The sequence below is a fragment of the Hippocampus zosterae genome, chromosome 2 (genome assembly GCF_025434085.1).
Source record: "Hippocampus zosterae strain Florida chromosome 2, ASM2543408v3, whole genome shotgun sequence".
NCBI classification, from domain to species: domain Eukaryota; kingdom Metazoa; phylum Chordata; class Actinopteri; order Syngnathiformes; family Syngnathidae; genus Hippocampus; species Hippocampus zosterae.
The window spans coordinates 23,492,327-23,517,149 of NC_067452.1; the positions used below are offsets into that span (position 1 = coordinate 23,492,327).

Below are 24,823 nucleotides of genomic sequence, written 5' to 3' on the forward strand. Positions count from 1 at the left end.
CAGCTGGATGTAGCGCAACATGACAGCCTCCATGAAGGTGCATTTTGAACGCCTCCGCTTTTGCTTGCTTGTCTTGCAGTGACGTATACCCAATCAAGTCATCCGTCCACGGGATTCTGTCATTGTACCATAGCGGGTTCTGATGATGATGCAGCGTACGTGCTTGCCTCCATCAGCCAATGACGGCTGAGCAGCGGGGGAGGGGTGGAGGGGTGACGACAATGTCTGGAACGTCACTTGTTCTCTCAGTCTACACCGCGGCATCACCAGAAGGTCCACCACGGGCTCCTGAATCGGCTTTTTGGAACAACTCGTTGGACAAGAAAAAAAAAATTAAACGCACCCGTTCACCCTAAGGCAGCGGCTCTTTTTCGTCTAACGGTCCTCCATGAGATTCTTCAGGCTTACCTTCAAGTGCTTCGTCGACTGCTTCTGAGTCTCCTGAGTCCCACGGCGCCTGCTGACATTTTTTTTTACAAAATCATCTCTTGGCTGTGCTTAGGCGTTCCAACGTGTGGAGAAAAACCGATTTCGTAATATTCTTAATTGCATTTTTTATATTTCAAACAGATGAAATAAACTGAGAAAATCAGAAAAGAGGGTGCCAAAATATCTGCCTTTCTTGGCACGTTAACCCTTCCTCGTCTAAAAACCAACAGCCAGCTCGCCCCCCCCCCCACCCCAATTTAAATTTCACACTTTTTTTCTGACGCTGTTCATCAATATGTCAACCGAGCTGGAAGGAAGTAGTCGAGGTGAGTATTTTGCATCGTTATTTATCATGTTACGTGTTAAGTCACAGCTTTGACGTTATGCAAAGGGCAACCTCAGCACCAGCATTTGATGTGCAAAATGCAAATTCAACAGTTCTCACAACAGCCACAAAACCTCACATCAGTTCAAAGAAAATCTCAAAAACTATCCCAAAATGGTTTGATGATTTTGACACCAAGTCCCGACCCAAATCTTTTCAAACTTTGCCACTCGGGCATACATGTTCCAATGGCATTGGTTTTTTTATGCTGTCAAATGAATGGACTGATGTGATCTGCCTCACAGTCAATGGTTCTTAATTTGAATCTGAGCTCAGCCTTCTTGTGTTGAGTTTGCACAAGCTTGTGTGGGCTTCCCCAAATATTCTGGCTTCTTCCTACATTCCAAAATTATGCGTGTAAGGTTGACTGAAGACTGAGTTGTCAAAAGGTGTGAATGCTTGTGCCCTGATTGACTGGTCAGCTAAAATAGGCTCCAAGTCACCTGCGACCATGAATAAAATAAGTGGCTGAAAATGAATGAATGGAATGATGAGATTCCCAAAATAGAGGTTCCATTTTGCAATATTGTCATCTTAATTTTAATATAATTTCCATTGCATCATGTTGACAAAGCAGGATGCAACCACATTCATTCCTTTACCTTGCCCACTTTATGCCATTTCTGATCACACACACCCAAAACTGCTCTGATCTGGATTGCGCTGCCTCACTTTATATCCACAAGCGGTGGCTGTTCGAATAATCATGCAATTGCACGCCGAGGATGACATTGCCTATGTTTCTTGTAAACACTCCACTGTGATGCATCCAAAATGCTGAAAAAGCGAACTTGGTCACGACCGGCAGAGAAGCTCGAGGTGCAGAGAACATAGCGTGGTCAGTCTACTGCGCTGTGCTGCAGCACACCAATCATTCTGAGTGAGATGCAGACAGGCGCAATAAATGTCGGGGGAGGGTTCACTCAGCGATGACAACACAACAGCATCATGACTATAAACATAACAATTTATCAGGCTAGCACGATGAAGATAGGATGCTGAGTATTTTTTTAAATCCTGAGGCGATGTTTTGAACTATTAGCTGTACAACATAAATAAAAATTTTAAAAAGTTAGATTTTTTTTGAGAGCAGGAGTAAAACTGAGATAATGTGGTTGCACATTAAAAGTCAGATGTTCTAGTAGCCTACCTGACTTTTATTTTTCTTTCAAGCAGAAGCCTGAAGATTTTGTGCTATCACTGATTGATATTTGTCTAAGGCCCCACTCGACACCACCATGCTTCACTGCTGGTGTGTTCATCTTGCTGCTGTGCTCTGCAAAGTTTGCTTAAAACATACATTTTGGAATTATGGGAAATCACCATAATCTCTTCAAAAAGATGACAAAATGTGTTGTAGTCCGATGGAACCATGGTGGAACTTTTTGGCCATAATTCCAAAAGGTATGTTTAGTGTAAGTGCAACACTGCTCCTTCTTAAAAGAACATCTGACATATGGTGAAGAATTATGGTGGGCAGCATCATGGTTTGACAGTATGGGTTTTCAGCTGGAACGAGCTCTCGACAAGGTGGGGGTAATTATGAATAGCTCCACATAGCAGTCAGTGTAAGCACAAAACCCCCAGGCTTTTTCTAGAAAGAAAAAGACCAGAAAAATCCTACTAAACCAGCTTAAATGTTTTTGAAGTTACTCAGGGCCACTTTAAATTGTGGCAGGTGTGTGCAGACTCCCATTGGACATGAGTTCAAATGTGATTGGTTAATTCTTTTCAAACACAGCCACATCCACACTTAATAGAGGATGTGCACACTTGAGCAAGCACATTATTATAGTTTTTTTTGTCTAAAAAAAGAATTCCCTTCTTGAAAAGTAGGAGTAGGTCACATGAATGTTGAAAAAAGTTAGGACATTATTTCTGATGGTAAAAGTTTTTTCGGTAAAAAAAAAAAAAGACATTTATAGGTGTGTGCATCCATCCATTTTCTAATCCGGTTATCCTCACAAGGGTTGCGAGTGTGCTGGAGCCTATCCCAGCCGCCATCGGGAAGTAGGCGGTGTACACCCTGAACTGGTTGCCAGCCAATCGCAGGGCACACATAGCCGAGTTTCTCATGTTCCTTCTTCCTGATGTTTCCATCACTTGGGACCGCTACATCCACTACAACGGCTTTCCTCTGCCCTTTATCTATGATCACGATATCTGGTTGGTTCGCCATTACCATCTTGTCAGTCTGGATCTGGAAGTCCCACAGGATCTTCGCTCTGTTATTCTCCACCATCTTCGGAGGTGTTTCCCATTTTGACCTTGGGGTTTCCAGTCCATACTCCGCACAGATGTTTCGGTAGACTATGCCAGCCACCTGGTTATGACGTTCCATGTAGGCTTTCCCTGCCAGCATCTTACATCCTGCAGTTATGTGTTGGATTGTCTCAGGTGCCTCTTTGCACAACCTACACCTTGGGTCTTGTTTGGTGTGGTATATCTGGGCCTCAATGGCTCTGGTGCTCAGGGCCTGCTCCTGAGCAGCCAGGATGAGTGCCTCTGTGCTATCCCTCAGGCAAGCCCTCTCTAGCCACTGATAGGACTTCTTGAGATCAGCCACTTCAGTTATGGTCCGCTGGTACATAACGTGTAGTGGCGTGTCCTTCCATGATGGTCCCTCTTCCAGCATCTCATCCTCTGTTCCCCATTGTCTGAGACATTCTCTGAGTATGTCATCCGTTGGAGCCTTCTCCTTGACGTATTCATGGAGCTCGGATGTTTCATCCTGGACAGTGGCTCTCACACTCACTAGTCCCCGGCCTCCTTCTTTTCGGCTTGTGTACAGTCTCAGCTTGCTGGATTTGGGATGGAACCCTCCATATGGTGAGGAGCTTTCGGGTCTTAATGTCCGTGGTCTAAATCTCTTCCTTTGGCCACCTTATTATTCCTGCAGGGTATGTGATCACTGGCAGGGCATAGCTGTTTATTGCCCGGGTCTTATTCTTGCCATTGAGCTGGCTTCTTAGGACTTGCCTCACTCGCTGGAGGTATTTGGCCGTAGCCGCTTTCCTTGTTGCCAGTTCGAGGTTGCCCTTGGCCTGTGGTATACCGAGGTACTTGTAGCTGTCCTCAATGTCTGCTATTGTTCCTTCAGGGAATCAGGGAGTCTATGTCCCTTTCGCTCTTAGCATACAGCTTATATATATATATATATATATATATATAGGCGGTGTACACCCTGAACTGGTTGCCAGCCAATCGCAGGGCACACATAGCTGAGTTTCTCATGTTCCTTCTTCCTGATGTTTCCATCACTTGGGACCGCTACATCCACTACAACGGCTTTCCTCTGCCCTTTATCTATGATCACGATATCTGGTTGGTTCGCCATTACCATCTATATATATATATATATATATATATATATATATATATATATATATATATATATATATATATATATATATATATATATATATATATACTTTATGTCATCCATGTAGAGGAGGTGACTGATCGTAACTCCATTTCTGAGGCAGTATCCATAGCCTGCGGCCCGGTAGCCCAGTGGTTAACACGTCGGCTTCACAGTGCAGAGGTACCGGGTTCGATTCCAGCTCCGGCCTCCCTGTGTGGAGTTTGCATGTTCTCCCCGGGCCTGCGTGGGTTTTCTCCGGGTGCTCCGGTTTCCTCCCACATTCCAAAAACATGCATAGCAGGCTGATTGAACATTCTAAATTGTCCCTCGGTGTGAGTGTGAGTGTGAATGGTTGTTCATTTCTTTGTGCCCTGCGATTGGCTGGCAACCGATTCAGGGTGTCCCCCGCCTACTGCCCGAAGACAGCTGGGATAGGCTCCAGCATCCCCCGCGACCCTAGTGAGGATCAAGCGGCTCGGATTGTATAGCGGTTCGGTATGCCGGGACCTGCAGTCTTGTGCGACTGTTCTGTCAACCAGGAGCTGTTGTTTGGCTCCTCTGGTATCCCTACCAATGCCCTTCTGTGCTTCGCTCATGTATTGATCCATGTGTCCACTTATTTTAGCTGCAATGATGCCTGACATTAGCTTCCATGTTGTGGAGAGACAGGTTATTGGCCGATAGTTGGATGGGACTGCACCCTTTGAGGGATCCTTCATGATCAGGATCGTTCGCCCTTCGGTTAGCCATCCTGGGTGAGTCCCATACCTCAGCAGCTGGTTCATTTGTGCTGCTAGGCGCTCATGGAGTGCTGCGAGTTTCTTTAGGCAGTAGGTGTGGACCATGTCCGGGCCTAGTGTTGTCCAGTTCTTCAAATCTGAGACTCTTTTCTGTATGTCTGCCACTGTTATGGGAACTGGGTTCTGTTCAGGGAGGTTGCTGTGCTCCTCTCTCAGGGTCACCTGCCATTGTGCACTGCTGTTATGTGCAACCTCCTTCTCCCATATGCCTTTCCAGTACCTTTCTGTTTCCAGTCTTGGTTGGTCAGCTCTGTTGTTAGGACCCTGCCACTGAGCATACACTTTCGCTGGTTGTGTTGCGAACAGCCTGTTTATTCGTCTGGCCTTATTCTCTTTCGTGGACCGCTTTTGTCATGATTCGGTTTATGGACCAACAGGTGGCACTGTAGGGCTCCCCCGGCAGCTACACACCTGTTGGTCATAGGTACTTAGGGCCTTAAAAGGACTCACAGCCCGAACACTCAGTGTCGGGTCATTGATGCTCTTGACTACTGTCATGTTTGTTCGTTGCGTTCCTGTTAGTTTTTTGCCACAGTCATGGTTTTGTTTTGCTACTTTGGATTAGTTTTGGTTGTTAGCCCTTTGTTTGTTTTGGATTCAGTTTTCTCTGTTTTATTAAATATAATTCGTCAAGTTCACCCTGCTCCTCCCTCCTGCCTGCTTTTTGGGGTCCACCACCACCTTGCTACGTGACACCTTTAGGTGGCTGGACAAGGCTTGGAGCCTTTGTTTGGCAGTTTCGAGTGCTTCAGGTCCTATATATATGCATATATATATATATATATATATATATATATATATATATATATATATATATATATATATATATATATATATATATATGATGTTGGTGCATCGGTCTTGGATATCATCAACAGCAGCCTTTCTTCTGGTGTAGTTCCCCAACAGTTTAAACATGCTGTGGTCCAACCCTTGATCAAGAAACCTGGTCTTGATCCAGATGTGCTGTCAAGTTACAGGCCCATTTCCAAACTGCCTTTCATTTCCAAAATTCTGGAAAAAGTGGTGCACATGCAGTTGAAACTTTTCTTGGATGAACATAACATCTTGGAAGTCTTCCAGTCAGGTTTCAAGACGATGCACAGCACGGAGTCAGCCTTGTTACGCGTTTCTAATGACATCCTCCTGGCAAATGACTCTGGAGACCACGTGTGTCTGGTTTTATTGGACTTAACTGCAGCATTTGATACAGTGGATCACACTATTCTCCTGACTAGTTTGCAGCACTTGGTGGGCATTGGCGGCAGTGCTCGAGTGGTTTAGGTCCTATCTCGCTGATCTCGCTGACAGGACCTTTTGTGTCAGCCTTGGCTGCTCTGAGTCACGCACTGCTCCCCTGTCATGTGGTGTTCCACAGGGCTCAATTCTGGGGCCTTTGCTGTTCTCGCTGTATCTGCTCCCATTGGGTTCCATCTTAAGGAAACATGGTATTCCCTTCCACTGCTATGCAGATGACTGCCAGATCTATGTCCCACTGAGCAAGAAAGACGCCTTCTCATTAAGGCCACTCCTATCCTGTCTGGAAGAAATTAAAACCTGGATGGCACAACATTTCTTGAAATTCAACGAAAAGAAGACAGAGGTGATATTGTTTGGTCCCAGTGGCCCTTGTACATTCCATCCTGTAGACTTGGGCCCCCTGTCTCCTTATCTGAAATCAACGGTCTCAAACTTGGGCCTTAAACTGGACAGTGATTTCAAACTCGATCGGCAAATTGGTGCCGTTGTTAAATCAAGCTTCTTTCACCTTAGACAGCTGGCCAAAATAAAACCTCTCCTCTCACATGAACACTTTGGGACAGTAATTCATGCCTTTGTCACATCCCGGCTGGATTACTGCAATGCCTTGTACTTTGAAGTCAGCCAGTCCTCCATTAAGCGCCTTCAGCTGGTCCAGAATGCCGCTGCTCGCCTCTTGACTTGTACTCGTAAGAGGGAGCATATAACGCCCACTCTGGCATCCCTTCACTGGCTCCCCATTCATTTTAGAGTTATTTTCAAGATCCTCCTCTTTGTTTTCAAATCTCTGAATAATCTCACGCCACCTTACCTCTCTGAGCTCATCCGCCCCTACACACCTGCCCGGCGCCTCAGGTCTGTGGACCAGTCTTTGTTAGAGGTACCAAGAGCTAAACTGAGGCTCAGAGGGAATTGAGCCTTTTCTGTTGCGGGTCCCTCTCTCTGGAATGACCTCCCACTGAACATTCGGCAAGCCTCCTCGCTGCCCATCTTTAAAGCCCTCCTCAAAACTCACTTGTATTCTTTGGCGTTCGACTCAGCATGATTTTTCCTTGATTTTACTGCTTGGTGCTTTCCACCGCCTTTATTACCGATTCGTCTTACTGTTTATTGTGTATGTTAAATCGCTCCATGTACAGCACTTTGTATGCAGCGATGGCTGTTCGAAAGTGCTCTATAAATACTGTTGACTTGACTTGTTTACTTGACTATATATACTGTATATAAAAAAAATCTTTTCTATTTAACTGTCTTCCCATCTTTTCCCGTGCAGGTGAAGTCAGCCTCCCTCCGTTAGAGGCTGGAGAGATATTTGAAGGTGAGGGTGGGGGATCGGCTTATCCCCTGGTGTCGGTGCCTGGAGAGGGCCCAGGCTGCGCTGAGGGCGGAGGAGCCGTTCCACCACAGGTCCAGGATGGAACAGTTGCCGGGGCTGACGCGGTGCCAGCGGTGGAGAGAGAAACCTGGACCAGACAGATGGACTTCATCATGTCCTGTGTAGGTTTTGCTGTCGGCTTGGGCAACGTATGGCGCTTCCCTTACCTTTGCTACAAGAATGGAGGAGGTGAGTTTCACGAACCCCTAGTACTTTGTCATATGATGTGTAACAAACATGATGTGGTTGCATTGACAAACAGGGGCAAAGTTTGGACTTTTTTTGTCATCAATCATTTACAGTATTAAGCAAGAAATCAAAGTTTATCAGAGGAGGGTGTTTGAAATGGACCTCCCAATGCTTGATTATGGAGCAGTAGATCCAACCATGCATTTTCTGTAAAGGTTGTCCACACGTTGGGATTGAGATCGACAGTTAAATGGTTTCCCGCCACTCGCATGCCAATTTTATCTGATATAAAGAGTTACATCGTCCTGAATCATCAATCATTTCAAAACCTTTCCATCCAATGCGACCGATAACCTGTACAACTCACTTCATTTTTTAAGTCTATTTGATGAGGGAAGTATCAGTGTGCACACCCTCTTCTAAATGGGATGAGGCTGTGTTCAGAAATAACCAATCACATTCATTCAACTTATGTGAGTCAGAACAACCAGCTACGACTTTACCATCATAGAAATTCAGATGTTCTTGTAGACTTTTTTGGACATTTTTTTGCATTCTAGCAGAGGCCTGAAGGTTGTGTGAGAACACTACCTGCCATTTGGAACTGTTCATAATTCATTCCACCTTGGCTCCAATTCTCGAAGAATGTACCAGTGAAACCAGTCTTGCACTTCTTGGTCATAAATCCAAAACATACAGTATGTTTGGCACAAACACAACCTTGTTCATCACTTAAAGAACACCTTGCCTACCACGAAGCTTCATCCATATTCATCACACACACACACACACACGCACGCACACACACACACACACACACACACACACACACACACACACACACACACACATTTTATATAATTTATTTTCAACTGAATTGTACAGGACATAGACTACATTCATGTCGGATAAGATTTTAAGTTGTATATCTTTATCTTGTTGTTTAATATGACAAAATCATTGCATTCAAACAGGGGTGTGTAGACTTTTTACAGTCAAACAATAATTCACCCTCACATGGAGAATTTAGAGTGTCCTGTTTATCATGCACGTTTTTGGAATGTGGGAGGAGAAACCCACTGAAAACGTGGGTAAGCAAAGGGAGAACATGTAAACTGATTACACAAGGTTGTAGAATATGGATACAGACCTTTTTTTGTGATGTTATGATGACATGCTGTCGTAATATAATGCAAATCACTTAATGTTTGACTCGTCATGTAACCTACTCCCTGCTGTAAGTTTGTTTAAACACCAGCAAGAAGTGTGTCATGGATCTGCTGATGATTGTTGCTGGCAGAGTGTACCCATATCCCGCAGCCAGGACAAGGTCATGCCTCCGGCGCGGATATTGCCATATTGTCGGGGCATGGGTGTTATTCATGAGCTCTTTTACGATCTGAGATATGAGATTATTAAAAGAAATTGTGGGCTATGTAAGGTTTTGTCATGTGACAGCTATAAATGATAGCAAAAGTAGACCAACAAATTGTTATTGCCTGGCTATGACGACGTAGCTCAAATCCCCCCACCCCCCGCCTCCTCTTCCTCCATCCACTTTATTGCAACCGCTTAACAGATGTACACAATGTCTTGCAGTCACATCGGCATACACCTCTCCCTCTGTCCTTTCCATTTTCATCCTTGCAAAAGTGGCCAATAGTAACCTCCTCAGACCTCCCATTATTTTATCCATATCCATAAATATTTTGTCCAAATGTTTTTTTGCGGGCGGCATGGTGTGAACGGTTAGCACATCGGCCTCAACGTGCAGAGGCGTAGGGTTCAATTCCGGCTCCGGCCTTCCTGTATGGAGTTTACATGTTCTCCCTGTGCCTGCGTGGGTTTTCTCCGGGTACTCCGGTTTCCTCCCACATCCCCAAAACATGCACAGCGGGTTAATAGAACACTCCAAATTATTCCGAGGTGTGATTGTGAGAGCAAATGGTTGTTTGTCTATGTGTGCCCTGGGATTGGCTGGCAGCTAGTTCAGGGTGTACCCCGCCTACTGCCCTAAAATGGCTGAGATAGGCTCCAGCATGCCCGCACCCCTCGTGAGCATGAGCGGATTAGAAAATGGATATGGATGGATGTTTTGTTGCAATAAAGGTCGATGAGTTGTTGTGTGTTTATGTGTGTGTGTGTGGGGGGGGGGGGGGGGGGGTTATCTGTGACTAGCCATGCCTTTCTCTTTTGTGTGTGTGTGTGCACGCGTGTGTGTGTCTTGTGACCCACAGCTCTGATACCCACCTTCTGGTATCGGATAACAATGGTCTGCTTGACACAGTCCACCCACTGTGCTCCTGCCCCACACTCTTGCAGCTTTATGAAGGTGCTCTCCCTCTGCCTGATAGTAGCATTTGGACACACAATAACAAAAACCTGTTCCATGCATTTTCTCCTTTGCCCTACACGAGAGCGCAACCGCCAAACAGTTTCATTTTGTGTCCTTGACCAGCCCAGAGTAGAACTTCCAACACAGCAACAGTTTCAGATAAGAACAGAGTAAAACTCCCACTCTGTCACACCATTCGCATGGAATAAATGCTGATGTTTATGTATTTGTGACCTTGCAGTGAGTGTATGGTCGACTTGTGATGAAAGAGGATTTACTTAAGCCTATTAAGTATGCAGTTCCCCTTAAGTTCAGCCAATAGGTTGGCTTGGGGTATCTCTACAAAAGCCTTTTTTTCTCCACTCATTCCATTCACGCCTCCCATCTCATCCCGTGCTCTCTTCTCAGTCTCTTGCTCTCCCGCCCCTGTCTCTTCTGTTTGAGTCACGCTCACCAATGTTGCCTTATAAGGCTACAGCCCTCTGCTTCCGCAGAATGACATGTGAATGAGGTACAAATTGTCAATCAATAATAGCACGCTGGTGCCAGTTGCCCCCATGTGCAGTGCGGTGTCGTTTATTTTGGATTTTTGCCCATCTCCCCACCAATCCCCCCCACCAGTTCCAGCATCGTCCCACTTTTTTTCAGCCACCCTCCTCTGTGATCCATCCATCTTTCCCTCCTTTGCTTTTAGCCAGCCTGTGTGCTGCGTCACAGGCGGTCACATGACCATCTCATTCGCTTGGTAGTGGTATCACGTAGTTGCAATTCTCTTCAAACGACATCTTAGATTTGCTTTGCCTCACGGCCCTCATTTTTGCTCTATTGTGTCTTTCTTATTCACAGGACGCTTTCTTTAGATGCTTTTGAAATGTGTGTTTAAAGCAGCTAGCTCTGGGCCAAGTCCTGCCAATCAAAACAAAACAAGTCCTAGCTTTCTCTATTACGACTAATTACTCGTGAACATCTCTATCATCCCTTTGTTGTCCATACTTCGTTGCCTCTTTATGCATTTCAAAAACAAGGATCAAAATATGGTGTTTGTTTTTGCATTCCGACAGCTTAAAGTTTTGCTCCATTAGTCTTTTTGCCATGTGTGGTGTAACATACCCATATTGCAATCATATCACTTAGATCAGTTGTATTCTACGTCACTATATTTGTTAATCTAGATTTGTTTGCACACGTGATCATATCAGGTAAGTCATTGTATTTTTTTGAAAAACATGTACAATTGTTTGGTCTCATTGAAATGGTCTAAATACTTTTACTAAGAGGAGGTGACAGAGTGGAGAAATATTGATGACCTTTTCAAATATTAACAATTAACTAGTTTGTTAAATTGGGCTCTACACTAACATTTGCACTGGTAGCACTGGTGCTTTTAATTCTTTCTGCACCAGAACTGATTTGGTGGCACCCTTTTTTGGTGTGGTACAACATGACCATATTTTCTAATGTATCGTTGTCTCAATTGGCATGCCTTAGTTTTGTATGATGAAAAATGGACAACAAAAGTGACTCGAGCTCTATTTGCAAAATAATTTTGCTGCAATGAGAACAGTGGCTGACAAAACAGGTTATTTTATATACCAGTAAATCTAAAAGAAGAAAAAAAAAACCTCTGAAACAATACCATGGCAAAAACTTAAAACATCACTAAAAAGCAGTGAAATGATCACTGAGAGCCAAACAACTTTGCTTCATTTTAGTTCAACAAAATACCATTAGGATGCATATAACATTAAAAAATACACAGTCAACATTTCTTAACACTTTAGAACAACTTAATATGAAAAACATTTTTGATTTTTCCCACACTAGCGATATTTCTATTTATATCCAGGACTTCACAAAAGTCTTAGGGCACCTTAAAATCTGTTGTTTAAACCTTTGGGGAGTGTAAAGTATCATTGAATATTTAATGTTTGGCATCCCAGCCAACGGAATGAAGGATAGAAGCATTGATTGCAATGAAGTAAAAGTGCAAAGTGATTTCACTCCATCATTGTTCTTGATAGGTCTGTCAGTTTTTCCAGACTGATACAAAGCCCAAATTGTGTAGATAATTTAAGATTTATTGATGGACTGTTTTCTGTGCACCTCGTTTCTCGACAATCACAACAGATGTCAATGTTTCCTGTTATGTTCCTCTTATGATCCTCTCCATTTGAAATGTGTTCTTGATTGGGATGCCCATTTTTGTTCTCTAAAATAATCCGTCTATGAATTGATGATTGGATTGTTTTCCTGCCAAATCGGCATCAGCTTAAAAAAAAAAGAGATTATCTGTCCGGCCCTATAGTTTCAATGTGACCAGCTGTTGTTTCCTGTTGCAGGTGTGTTCCTCATCCCCTACTTGCTGATAGTGTTCATCGGAGGTATCCCCGTCTTCTTTCTGGAAATCGCTTTGGGGCAGTTCATGAAGCAGGGAGGTGTTTCCGCCTGGAACATCGCACCACTTTTCAAAGGTTACCGCTCAGTGTCACGCAGGAAGAGTACGCAGTGGATGTCACATGATTCATTCACATCCCAAACTGTGTTCTCCCAACCAGGTCTGGGTTTGGCTTCAATGGTGATTGTGTTCTTCTGCAACACCTACTACATCATGATTCTGGTGTGGGGTCTCTACTTTCTCTTCCACTCTTTCACCAGCCCACTTCCGTGGGCTACCTGTGGACACGCTTGGAACACCCCCAACTGTACCGAGGACTTCCGCCGCACTTGCCACAACCACACTGCTGCCCAGTTGTCGCTGCCACTGAATGTGTCTGCAACCCTTTCACTCCTTAACGACAGCTGCATGGAGACGGAAGGCATGCGCTCCCCAGTCATTGAGTTCTGGGAGTATGTATCTCTTTCCTTCAAATCGTAGCATTTTGATATACATCATGCCAATTGCTTTATTTCTGATCTTTGTCTTTGTGTATATTGGTATGCGTTGAACTATGTAGTTGTTTGGTTAAGGTTCTATTCTGAAAAGCACAAAACAAAGTTCCTAAAAGTATCGTTGGAGGAGTCTGGTGTGGAAAACCTTTAGACCTCTATGTCACCTACTACGTTTTCAATGAAGAAAGCCAGGCCCTTTCCTTCTCACGTAAAACACTGGACAAACCACATGCGTTGCTGGAAGTGTTTCAACTTGAGTGCTAATATTCAACACTTGTTCACAGTATGCTTTCCACAATGTAGATAAAAACAAAATGGTTGACACTTTTCTTTCTTCAGTTCTATTTTCATTATTTGTTATTAATTTGGGGAAGAATGTTCAAAATACCCACCAACGCAGTCGCAAAATCTAGTACAGTAGAGCCTTTCAAAGAAAAGAAGGCCAGCCTTTAAGATGTTCTAATTTCACTAAACATAATCAACTCCTGCGATTGTCTGGCAAGCGGTTCAAGGTGTCCCCCACCTACTGCCCGGAGACAGCTGGGATAGACTCCAGTACCCCGGTAACCCGTGTGAGGAAAAAGTGGCTCGGAAAATGGATGCCTGGATGGATAGTCTTTGATTCTCCAATGAATAGCATTAAATAGATGTTCTGCTGTAAGAAATGCATATTGATCAAGCTCCCTATATATATGCTGCACATACTACATATATATGCCCTGCAATTGGCAGGCAACTGGTTCAGGGTGTACCCCAAATGCCGCGCGAAGACAGCTGGGAAAGGTATGGCGTGCCCACAAACTTCGTGAGCTTAAACGGATTTGCTCATGCAAGAAGCGCAGTGCGGTGGTCGACTGGTTAATAGGTTAATTGAGCACTCTAAATTGTCCCTGGGTGTGTCCAAAAGTCAACTGGGATCAGCTGTACCAAAACCCACAACCCTCGTGAGGATAAGCTTAATGGATGGATGTCTGTTTATCAATCCACCCACAGAGTGGACATGTTAAGTCTGACAGCATCTGCATATATATGATGAAAATGAGAAAACATTTGTGCAAGTGTAAATAATAAAGTTTAAAGTGTAAATTCTTAAAATATTCAATGGAAGCTGAAATTACATTGAAGACAAAAAATGCTGGTCATAAATAATGACAGGCTGGACACATTTTCAGGAACACATGCAAATTGTTGAAATGGAATATACATGATCAAAATGATTCTCTTATCAAATTGTGGACAAAAAAGCCATGCGGGAAAAAAATATTTTGTATCATTTCGCAGGGCGCAGGGCGTGCTGGAGCCTATTGCAGCTGTCCTTGGGTAGTAGGAGGGGGACACCCTGAACCAGTTGCCAGCCAATTGCAGGCACACAGAGATGAACCACCATCCACGCTCACACTCACACCTTTAGAGTGTTCAATCAGCCTGCCATGCATGTTTTTGGAATGTGGGAGGAAACAGGAGTACCCGCAGAAAACCCACGCAGGCACAGGGAGAACACGCAAACTCCACACAGGAAGGCTGGAGCTTGAATTGAATCCGGTACCTCTGCACTGTGAGGTCGACACGCTAACCCCTGCACTACCAGGCCGCAGTTTGATAATCCTGTTCCATTTTCATGATCATTGAGTGATTTTAATGAGAAAAACAAGACCGCTTCAGACTAACATTGACCCATATGTGTCTTTTATGACAGATGTTTTCTGTATGTAGAATTGCCTGGACTTTCTGCAGGATCGGGTCAGCTATCTTTCACTTTGTAAATGCATTGAAGCTTGTGTTCTCGTTCACAGACGCAATGTTCTTCGACTGTCCGGTGGCATTAATGAACCTGGCAACATCAGCTATGAGATGGTGTTATGTCTTCTTGCCACCTGGGTTATTGTTTACTTCTGCATGTGGAAGGGAGTCAAATCTACGGGCAAGGTAGGTTTCATCTTGATTTGCAGATTCCTCATCAAAATGGATACAACATTTTGGGTTTACGGAGCATAGATTAATTAGCAATGTATGAAGTCGCTTTCCGCAAGCATATAATTTATAGGCTGTTTTTGCGTCTTCACCTGAAAGATGAAATAATTGTGGCATTGTGCCCTTTTTCCCCCACAATCAGCTTTAGTGAGCGGATCATTGTTTAGACTGAAATGTGTAAGAGCTCATGTTCTTCTGCTTATTGTGTGGTTGGTTCTTAATCATGTAAATGTGCACTTCTTCAACGAGTTCAGTCAGATAATATACAGTAATCGCCCCTCCATCATGGGGATTACTTTCAGTTGCAGACTACACTCTGCATGGCATTGTTACTTCACAGCATTTTTTAAAGTCATAAAACACACTACTCAGACAATAAACACATTTAAACACACACAATACTATATTATAAAGAGAGCATGAGCAAAGGATAACACTACAATATTGTACAAACAGTGGGAAAAGAAAAACACAAGGTAAAGCCATGATACAGTGAGACAGCAAAGTGTGACCCACGATGTAGCGGGGATTACTGTATGTTGCGCTATAATGAAGTGTTGTATTTTTGTAGCTGCTCTGTGTGGTGCAATGTTTACTTAGTAGCCCACAATATATGGAGTGTCTCCTGCAGGCAGATCTCAAAGGGCAAGGAGAAAAAAAATAATGAGAATAAGCTAACCGGCTGTAAGCCGATTAGCAACGTTCCACCACGTAGATATTTGCAATTTGGAAAGAGGCCATACTCACCCCCAGATCACAGTGAATATGTGCTTTCTCAGTACTTGACTTTTACGATACCAACTTCGCCTTGACTGTTACTGGGTAGCAGGGGCAGTGTTTTTCGAAGTTTGAAAAGGTTTGCCCAAAACCCCTGCTATTGCAGGAGGTTTACAAATTGTCTGGCTTTCCATTTTACAGGCTACCTTTTCTTCAAAGTAACTTGACAGGGCCCATTACACATCTACACCGAGGACCTAATGGGCTTAAGACTTGAGTATTTACAAAGCAGGTAATTGCTTAATCAAAGTGATAAAAACATACTTTGGTGCAGTTACTTTTGACCATAACAAATAGAGCACATTGATAAGCACTAGCCTCTATCTAGTCAATACAAATGTATCTTTTTATGCACTTCATCTAATGTGACAAGTTTGAATGTCTTCAACAGTTTACTGTTAAATTTCACTATGTGAGTTCTGACATAGTATTTCACTTGACATTCACCTACCCATCAAAATCCAACACATTTCTCCCGTATCTCCTGTTCATTTTCTGTATTTTCCATGTTCCTGTAGATTGTGTACTTCACAGCTCTGTTCCCGTACGTGGTTCTGGTTGTTCTTTTGGCCCATGGTGTCACCCTACCCGGAGCATTAGATGGGATCATATACTACCTGAAACCAGATTGGTCCAAACTGGGAGAAGCGCAGGTTGACTCCTATTTGTGTTAACTTCCTTTGATTTCTGTTTGATTCCTTAATGAACACACGGCTGAATTTGACATCCAACCCTGCTATACAAAACAATATTTCCCCTTTGTGGTAGGTGTGGATTGACGCTGGTACCCAGATTTTTTTCTCTTATGCCATCGGACTGGGTGCCCTGACTGCCCTGGGCAGCTATAACCGCTTCAATAACAACTGCTACCAGTAAGTTTCAACACTGTGTGAAAAAAAGTCCCCCAAACTCTGGAAATAACACAACTTTGCTCAAACATCAGCCATACTTGCATGTTGTTTTCCACGACCTTTGACCTGAGTGCTACTAATATCCATCCACCCATTTTCCGAACCGCTTGATCGCGGGGGGGCGCTGGAGCCTATCCCAGCTGTCTTCGGGCAGTAGGCAGGGGACACCCTGAATCGGTTGCCAGCCAATCGCAGGGTACACAGAGACGAACAACCATCCACGCTCACATTCACACCTAGGGACAATTTAGAGTGTTCAATCAGCCTGCCATTCATGTTTTTGGAATGTGGGAGGAAACTGGAGTTCCCGGAGAAAACCCACGCAGTCCCGGAGACAACATGCAAACTCCACACAGGGAGGCCGCAGCTGGAATTGAACCCGGTACCTCTGCACTGTGAAGTGGACGTGCTAACAACTGCACTACCGGGCCGCCTTACTACTAATATAATTTGAAATGTGGAACACAAAGCCAGTGCTGTTTGGGCTACCATTAGTTTTAGTCTTAGTTTTAATCTTCTGGATGAATAAGGCTCAACAGCTTTAGTTGCATTTTAAGTCATTTCGAAATATGGCAGAATTAGTCCAGTTTTAGTCGACAAACCTGAAAAATGTTTTATTCCAGTTTTAGTCAGATAATTTTAATACTACCCTGTTGACAAACTACCGGTGGACTGGCCTCAAAACAAGCAAAACAAAAACTACTTTGGATTGCTTCTTAACCACATGATTGGAAAACACCCTTTACTTAGTACAGTTGTCTGATCTTTCTTTGAGAAACAGCCAAAATAATCATGTAACTGTACTGTTAGGTTTCTTTTGTTTAAGAAAGATGCTATGATACTGAAGACAGGTGCGCTGCTTATTTAGTGAGATTGATGAAGAGCAACAGTTTAACAAAATGCTCCATTTCCCCCCATGTTTCAGTTGCTCAAACAAGGGTCAGTGTATGGTATGACAAGGCATTACACTTGCTGCTCATCCGAAAATCCCGAAAGGTTCAACACATGACATAACCAACACAAAAGCTGGTCGTGCTACAATGCTAACTTTTGCCTGGAGCTAACTAGCTGCACATTTGGGCCGAGAGTTATACGGAAAACTTTAAGATTACCGTATTTTCTCACTAAAAGGTGCACTGGATTATGAGGCGCACCTTCAATGAATGGCCTATTTTGTTGGTTTTTTTTCATATATTTGACGCACCGCATTATAAGACACAATCTACAATTTATCCACTAGATGGAACTATGCTCAAGGAAATGCCAACAGAACACCACACTACACGACACCCTGATTTATATAGCGACAATCAGATGTCAGTAAAACGTATTTAATAAAGCAGCGACACTGTTCACTGAACCAACAGCAAGTCATCACATTGACTCGTTAACGTTGAACTCTCTTGCCGCTGCTCTATTTCCGTGTTCAACTGCAAAACCGATCGCCTTAAGTTTGAACTCTGCGCTGTAAGCATGTCTCTAGCAAGGAGCCATTTTGGGCTTGACATATTACTGTAAAAACCATACACAAGGCGCATTGGATTTTAAGGCGCGCTGAGCTTTTCAGAAAATGGAAGGCTTTAAGGTGCGGCTTTTCGGTGCACCTTTGAGTGCGGAAAATACGGTACTGTAAAATTTTATCACAAGCCGAATGCAGAGTAATGTTGATTGTATTTGAATCTGTTAAGAGGGCTCGTAACTTATCCTTCAAATAAACATAATCGCATTTTGAATGTCTGACAGACCAGCTACAAACATTTTCATCCAGTCTCGTCCCTTTCCACACATCACACATCTAGCGTGATGTAAAAAAGTAGAGCAGATGGTTTTAGTAACTCACCGCTTGCTGCTTGGATATTTTGAAACCAAGTAGTCAGCAGGCTCCAGTATAACCCGGTGAATTTCCTGCCCTCTGGCATTTTCTCAGCTTTGACCTAAATTGGTAACTGAAAGATGAGTTCAGATCTTGAGGTATCTTAGCTAAGCTCCGCTTCTCAAAAGTCTTAAACTAGCTCAGGAAAAACAAATGTACAGTACATTGAACTCCTGTGAATCAGTGTTTGGGTTTTGCTTATTTGCTGCTTCCAGCGGTCATTATTTGAAATGGATTCCTTCTCATAAATTAAAATGGTGTGACATAACAGGTTTACGTGGCTGTTAAGTGCTACCTTAATTGTTGATTTAACAGCAAGTGCGGCTAGAGGACATGTAATTGCTACGGTCCAGATATAGCATGCACTGCTTTGTTAACACAACCATCGATGCTGCATTGTTTTGATTATGCACATGCATTAGGATTCTCCCGAGTGCTCTCAGACATGATGGGACATGCTTCTGATGGATGAGTGCAGCAATTTATGAATGACCATAAATTAATACTGTTCTTTTTTCACTGTCTGATACAAGTCAAATTGACTTGTTGCCGGATTAGGAAATTCACTTCATTGTAATAGTGAAAAAAAAAAGAAAATCTGAGTTCAGTTTCCATATTTACACATGCATGTTTCATCCTGAGTGGATATGTTTAGATCGAGCATGTAGCCATTAGGTCTTTCACCCTGCCTCCCCTCAGACCTTGAGCCAAACTTGCTGTTGCCATATTTGCTATGCATCACTGTGAGGACAACAGCAGCTTGTCGAGATATATTTATCTGCTCTTTATCCCCCATTTATCATCCGGCAGATCAGCCCTTCTTTTGCCAACAGTCCTCGTGCCCTGCTTGTCCTGTTTTAACATATTTGGAAGTGTACTTTCCTCACTTGTAATCCTATGGTGTTATTGTGTCGTCTTTTTATTATCTTTGTCCAGGGATGCGTTTGTGCTGGCACTCATTAATAGCGGAACCAGCTTCTTTGCAGGCTTTGTTGTGTTCTCTGTGTTGGGCTTCATGGCTGCAGAGCAAGGTGTGGATATCAGTAAGGTAGCTGAGAGTGGTAAGTACACCCTGAGTATGCTGAAAAATACGATATGAAGGCACAATCTTAATGCTTATACATTAATGTGTAGGACCCGGGCTGGCGTTTATTGCCTACCCCAAGGCTGTGACTCTGATGCCTCTGGCACCACTCTGGGCGGCACTCTTCTTCTTCATGTTACTTGTGCTCGGCCTGGACAGTCAGGTAAGGTAGTCTGCATCATAAATAAATCCTTTCGTTCAATCTTACTTCCCTTAACATTGCTATTCATTCCACGTGTCCGGTCTTTGTGTTGCATTTCTGCGCAGCGCGTTTGTTGTGTGTCCGTGCTGACATCTATTGTCATTTGTCAGTGAGCTTCTGTCTTGATTCAGTCATTCTACTGTCCATTCATGCTCTCTCACTGGCTATTCTTTGCCTAGTTTCCTGTCCGTGCAGAATGGATCATGTGACAACAGCTATTACAGCTGTTACCCTTTGGTTATTTTGGAGGTTGCCCCTTATGATGTTCTTGCAAAGATGACACCTGGAGAACTTTAGTCAGTCACGCAGTGTCAGGGGGCATTCCCAAGCAAAAGTTTTGAATTGCATTTGAGTTGCATCGGACCTAACAGAACAATGACGCAAAGGCTAAATTGTAGTACATGAACTGTGTACGTATAATTGCGTAGGAATGCCGCAGAGCCGATGCTGAATTGGAATGCTGTGCAAATAAAGAAAAAAAAAAGAAATTGTAACATTTTAATTTACATGACGGATGTTTCAACGTGACTGTTCTTATGTCGTTTGACTTTTGCTTTCAAGTTTGTTGGAGTAGAGGGTCTAATCACCGGAGTCATGGACATGCTTCCCCCCAAGTCCGCTTTGGCCTCCTTGCGGCGAGAGGTGGTGGCAGCCATCTGCTGCGTTATCTGCTTCTTCATTGACATGTCCATGGTCACAGAGGTACAAACTCACATTCATCACCTCACCTAGTTACCCTGATGTCAGGATTTTAATGATATGAGCCGTTGAGTCATTGGACTAAAAAAAACTAAACTAATGAATTTCTCCATTGCGGCACAAATAAAGGGTTTCTTCTCTTATCTTAAAGCCTGCTCTTATCAGTACCAAAGTCCGGTATGGTTCCTGTTGGCAAGATTATTCATTTCTACCGAGCCACCACACCAAAGTACGGCTAGGTATCACATCAACACTTTGATATGGGTAATTTTTAGCTACAAATATGAAACAAACTGCCCTCAAAGCGGCTTTGAGGATGTTTTTTCACACGTTTCAATGAACACATAAAAGCATTTCTGGCATGACTAAGCAGTTGGAAGGCTCTAAATAGGTCACATATAAACTATTAACTGCAAATTGTCATTGTTGACTATGCTTGCGTTTTTTCTTCCTGCTAGGGAGGAATGTATGTCTTCCAGTTGTTTGACTACTATTCTGCCAGCGGCATCACTCTTCTGTGGCAGGCGTTCTGGGAGTGCGTGGTGATTGCCTGGGTCTATGGTATGACACGAGCTGTGCATTCTCAGCGTGTCTTGATGAATAATCTATGCCAGTCGACTTTCACAATGTCTTTGGAACCGCTTGTCAGGCGCAGACCGTTTCATGGATGACGTGGCCCGAATGATCGGCTATCAGCCCCTTCCCTACATGAAGTGGTGCTGGTCCTACATCACGCCCCTTGTCTGTGTGGTAAGTGCTATTTTGTATTGTATCTGGCGTGCCCGCTGGCAGCTACTGACATTGAAGTGTGCTTCTAGGGAGTGTTCTTGTTCCATGCGGTCAACTACAAGCCCCTAACCTACAACAATGTGTACACATACCCATGGTGGGGCGAAATGCTTGGCTGGGCTTTGGCCCTTTCCTCTATGCTTTGTATCCCACTCACCGTTGGCTACAAGCTACTGCGCAGCAAAGGATCGCTGCGGGAGGTCAGTATGTTTGCCGGCATGTCCTGACAAGTTTTCTTGTGTGTCCAAAATCAAAAAGAACGACTCACCATGGATACTGCTTTTTGCTACATGTCATTTGGATTGCTCTGGAGAGAGCATGTCAAATGAGTAGTTTGCGATGCCTGTTGTTGAATTCAAGCAACTGGACTTGATGTTTCACCTTTCTTCCAAGAGGCTTCTTTGACTGCAATACTCCTTGAAGCTGGTAGCCAGGCCATTATGTCATGGAGTTTTCATTGCTCTATACATTTGATGCTTGTGGGAACAAACTTGAACACATACTCGAGTCAGAAATTAATCAACTGTTGTCCCTCTTCTCTTCTTCTCTGAGTTTGGATCATGGTAAAAAAATATATATTGTAACAATCATGTTCCAAAGATGACACCAAAAAAGAAAGTCAGATAACACCAGACGAGATATAGAGGACAAACAAAAAATAGGTAAAGAACAGACCAGTAAACTCTCAGTGACATAGACTTCCATAAGGTCACCACAATATTTAATCATAGGAGCATGCAATTCACAGAAATTAAGTCATCATGCTTACCCCAACAATATCAAGACAATTTCACCCAACAGACAACTTAAATTAATACCACTGGTCTTTCTAACTCGGTCCGTTGTCATGTTCATTCAAACTCTCTGGAATGACCTCCCACTGAACATTCGGCAAGCCTCCTCGCTGCCCATCTTCAAAGCCCTCCTCAAAACTCACTTGTATTCTTTGGCATTCCACTCAGCATGACTTATATTTGTTCTTGATTTTACTGTTTGGTGCTTTCTACCGCCTTTATTACCGATTTGTCTTACTGTTTATTGTGAATGTTAAATTGCTCCATGTACAACACTTTGTATGTAGCGATGGCTGTTTGAAAGTGCTCTATAAATACTGTTGACTTGACTTGACTTGAAACCTGGCCTCCTGTGAGTCCTACAACGCTTAATGACTGTCAACATTGATTGGAACATAACAAAACCAATGACATCATGGTTTGGGGAACACTGAAACATCTCTCCAGTGTCTTGATTCAAGTCTTGTTCACTGCTGATACAATCACGAGAAGTGAATGAACTCAATTAGCTTTCATCTTTCCACATGCAGCGCTGGCAGCACCTGACCACCCCAATTTGGGGCAAACATCACCTGGAATACCTTGCCCCAGAGAGCGAGGCCAAACTGCTGCCCCCTGTGGGATCTAAGAATGACCATCTCTTCGAAAGTGCCGTTTGACAGTCAAAACCCCCGGGGAGCTCAAAGTCAAGGTTGTCCTTTGTACATCGCATCCCTGAAACGAGTTCAACTATTTTGAATGAAAACTTCCACCCAACGTTGGAGTGGTGAGAGCAAGCACCCTCAAATGTTACGACACCGGCAAAGCCCCACACACATAGACGTAATACTAGATTGGAAAATAAGTGAGACACACACCCCCAGTTATGACAACTTGCTTTTGCCTCTTCTACTCTTCTCAGCTCCTTGACTCTCCTCTGCTCACCAGCTCTCCATTTTTCTGCTTCCTGTGCTGTCCTGTCTCACGTGTGATGTGTCCCTTGTGCTTGCATTTAGGCTCATTCTGTCAGGGGTGCAGCAACTTCATCCACTTCAATACAGACAAATCACTATGTGAATATTCAATGAAAATAGTGAAACCTCACAACTGCTGCTAAAATGCCACGGTCGGAAGTGCGTGTGTGTGTGTGTGTGTGTGTGTGTGTGTGTGTGCGCGCATGTGTGTGCCAGAGCTTGGCAGCTGTCTTCACGTTGCTTTCCACCAACTCTAATTCTTCATAAATTGTACAAAAACACTTTTTAAAAAAAAGTCAAACAAAGACAGTCCATCTCCAAATCCAATTGTGCTTTGAACTTATGTATCCAGTGTTTGTGTAGAGTCCGTGATTCAGTGTTATCAATACGAGCACTGCATCATTATCAGTATCCACCCCCCCCCACCCCCCCCAATGAAAGTTAGACTAGGATATGAAGAATGCTGGAAAGGTGACTGTATGAATGGCTATGAGAGACTCAATAAAAGACCCCAAAATTGAGTTTTCAGTTTTTGTGTGTGTGTGTGTGTGTGCGCATTTATGCAGTCACGTTTCTTTTTCTTTTTTAAAGTAGGCTACACCCGCATACGCTTCATAAAGTTATTGAACATTTTAAAGTCACCTAACACAGCATTTAAAACATCTGTCAATGACAAAGAGAACATAAATAACAAATTCCACCAATTAAAAAATGTAAAGTGAAAAATTGCTTGGCTCACAAATACAAAGATGCCATTAAAATAAAATGGCAACCTGACACTGGCTCCTTGAAATAGAAAGGAGCTCAAGAAGTCAGCAGAATCAGACGCGTGAATAGACCTACTGACTATAAATACACCCACACAGAGTTTAGTAGTTACTGCAGTCTTAAGCCTAACTGAATGCAATTCCGGCCTTTTCTTCAACCTTTGTAGTCATACGTCCAGCATTTAGGACTCACCAGTGAACAGCACTAACTTTCTGATTTACAAATGCAGTAATGATTGTTGAAGGCAGACACCAGACTGCACACAGCATAAAACACTCTCACGTGTCAACAGTGTAGATGGTGCCACTGACATTTTAGTTTTCCATTTTGCCTCTCGTACAGGCTATAAATACACAGTCCTCATAGTCCTTCGTTACCCTCTCCTGCTCAAACTCTCTTCCCTGAAAGCCGTCGTAAGCGTGTCACGTATAGGTGGCTTATCTCATTAGACAATATCATAAAAAGCCGGTTGTCAGAGCAACAGCTCCCTGCGTTTCCACGGCAACCATGTCAAAGTGGCGGACTCTGCCTGTAAAGTGGGAGGAGACATTGCGGACCAATGCTGAGCAATGGATCGCCGTCAGTCAAAGAGCAGAAGCGGCACCGTTGGAACAGTCTGCCCCCCAGTGGTCACAATCCGGCGTTGCAGTGCAAACAATCCATTTGAGCAGAGAGTGAAACGTTTTTTGAGGATGTGCATCACTGAATCATGACGTGTGGGATCTGACCAAAAAGGGTGTGAATACATAGCCGGGGGGCAGTTCGACCAATGAACAAGTGGGTACCACTTGCTTAGGACTTAGAATATTGTCTTGACTTGGTTTTGTCAACCAAACTAAATTGACCTTGGTATTCGGTTAGAGCTAGAGCTAGAAAGACGTCAACGTCAGTTTCCCCAAAGTCCTTGAATGGCCGCAAAAAGTGGGCTCATAAAAACACCCATACATACATAGAATTTTTAATCTGCTTATCTCGG

At 43.6% G+C, this 24,823-nt stretch overlaps 1 protein-coding gene across 1 annotated transcript; it reads left to right on the plus strand.

Moving 5' to 3' along the window:
* Positions 1-170: 170 nt before the first annotated feature.
* si:ch211-117c9.5 (sodium- and chloride-dependent creatine transporter 1) lies at positions 171-23,600 on the plus strand. The gene is made up of 15 exons (XM_052057213.1): positions 171-755; positions 7,512-7,802; positions 12,477-12,608; positions 12,693-12,984; positions 14,820-14,952; positions 16,293-16,427; positions 16,543-16,646; positions 19,495-19,619; positions 19,693-19,805; positions 20,406-20,546; positions 21,002-21,104; positions 21,193-21,293; positions 21,362-21,532; positions 22,657-22,817; positions 23,028-23,600. The coding sequence occupies exons 1-14, from the start codon at positions 725-727 to the stop codon at positions 22,783-22,785; spliced, it is 2,001 nt and encodes a 666-aa protein (XP_051913173.1). The 5' UTR covers positions 171-724; the 3' UTR covers positions 22,786-22,817; positions 23,028-23,600.
* Positions 23,601-24,823: the final 1,223 nt, after the last annotated feature.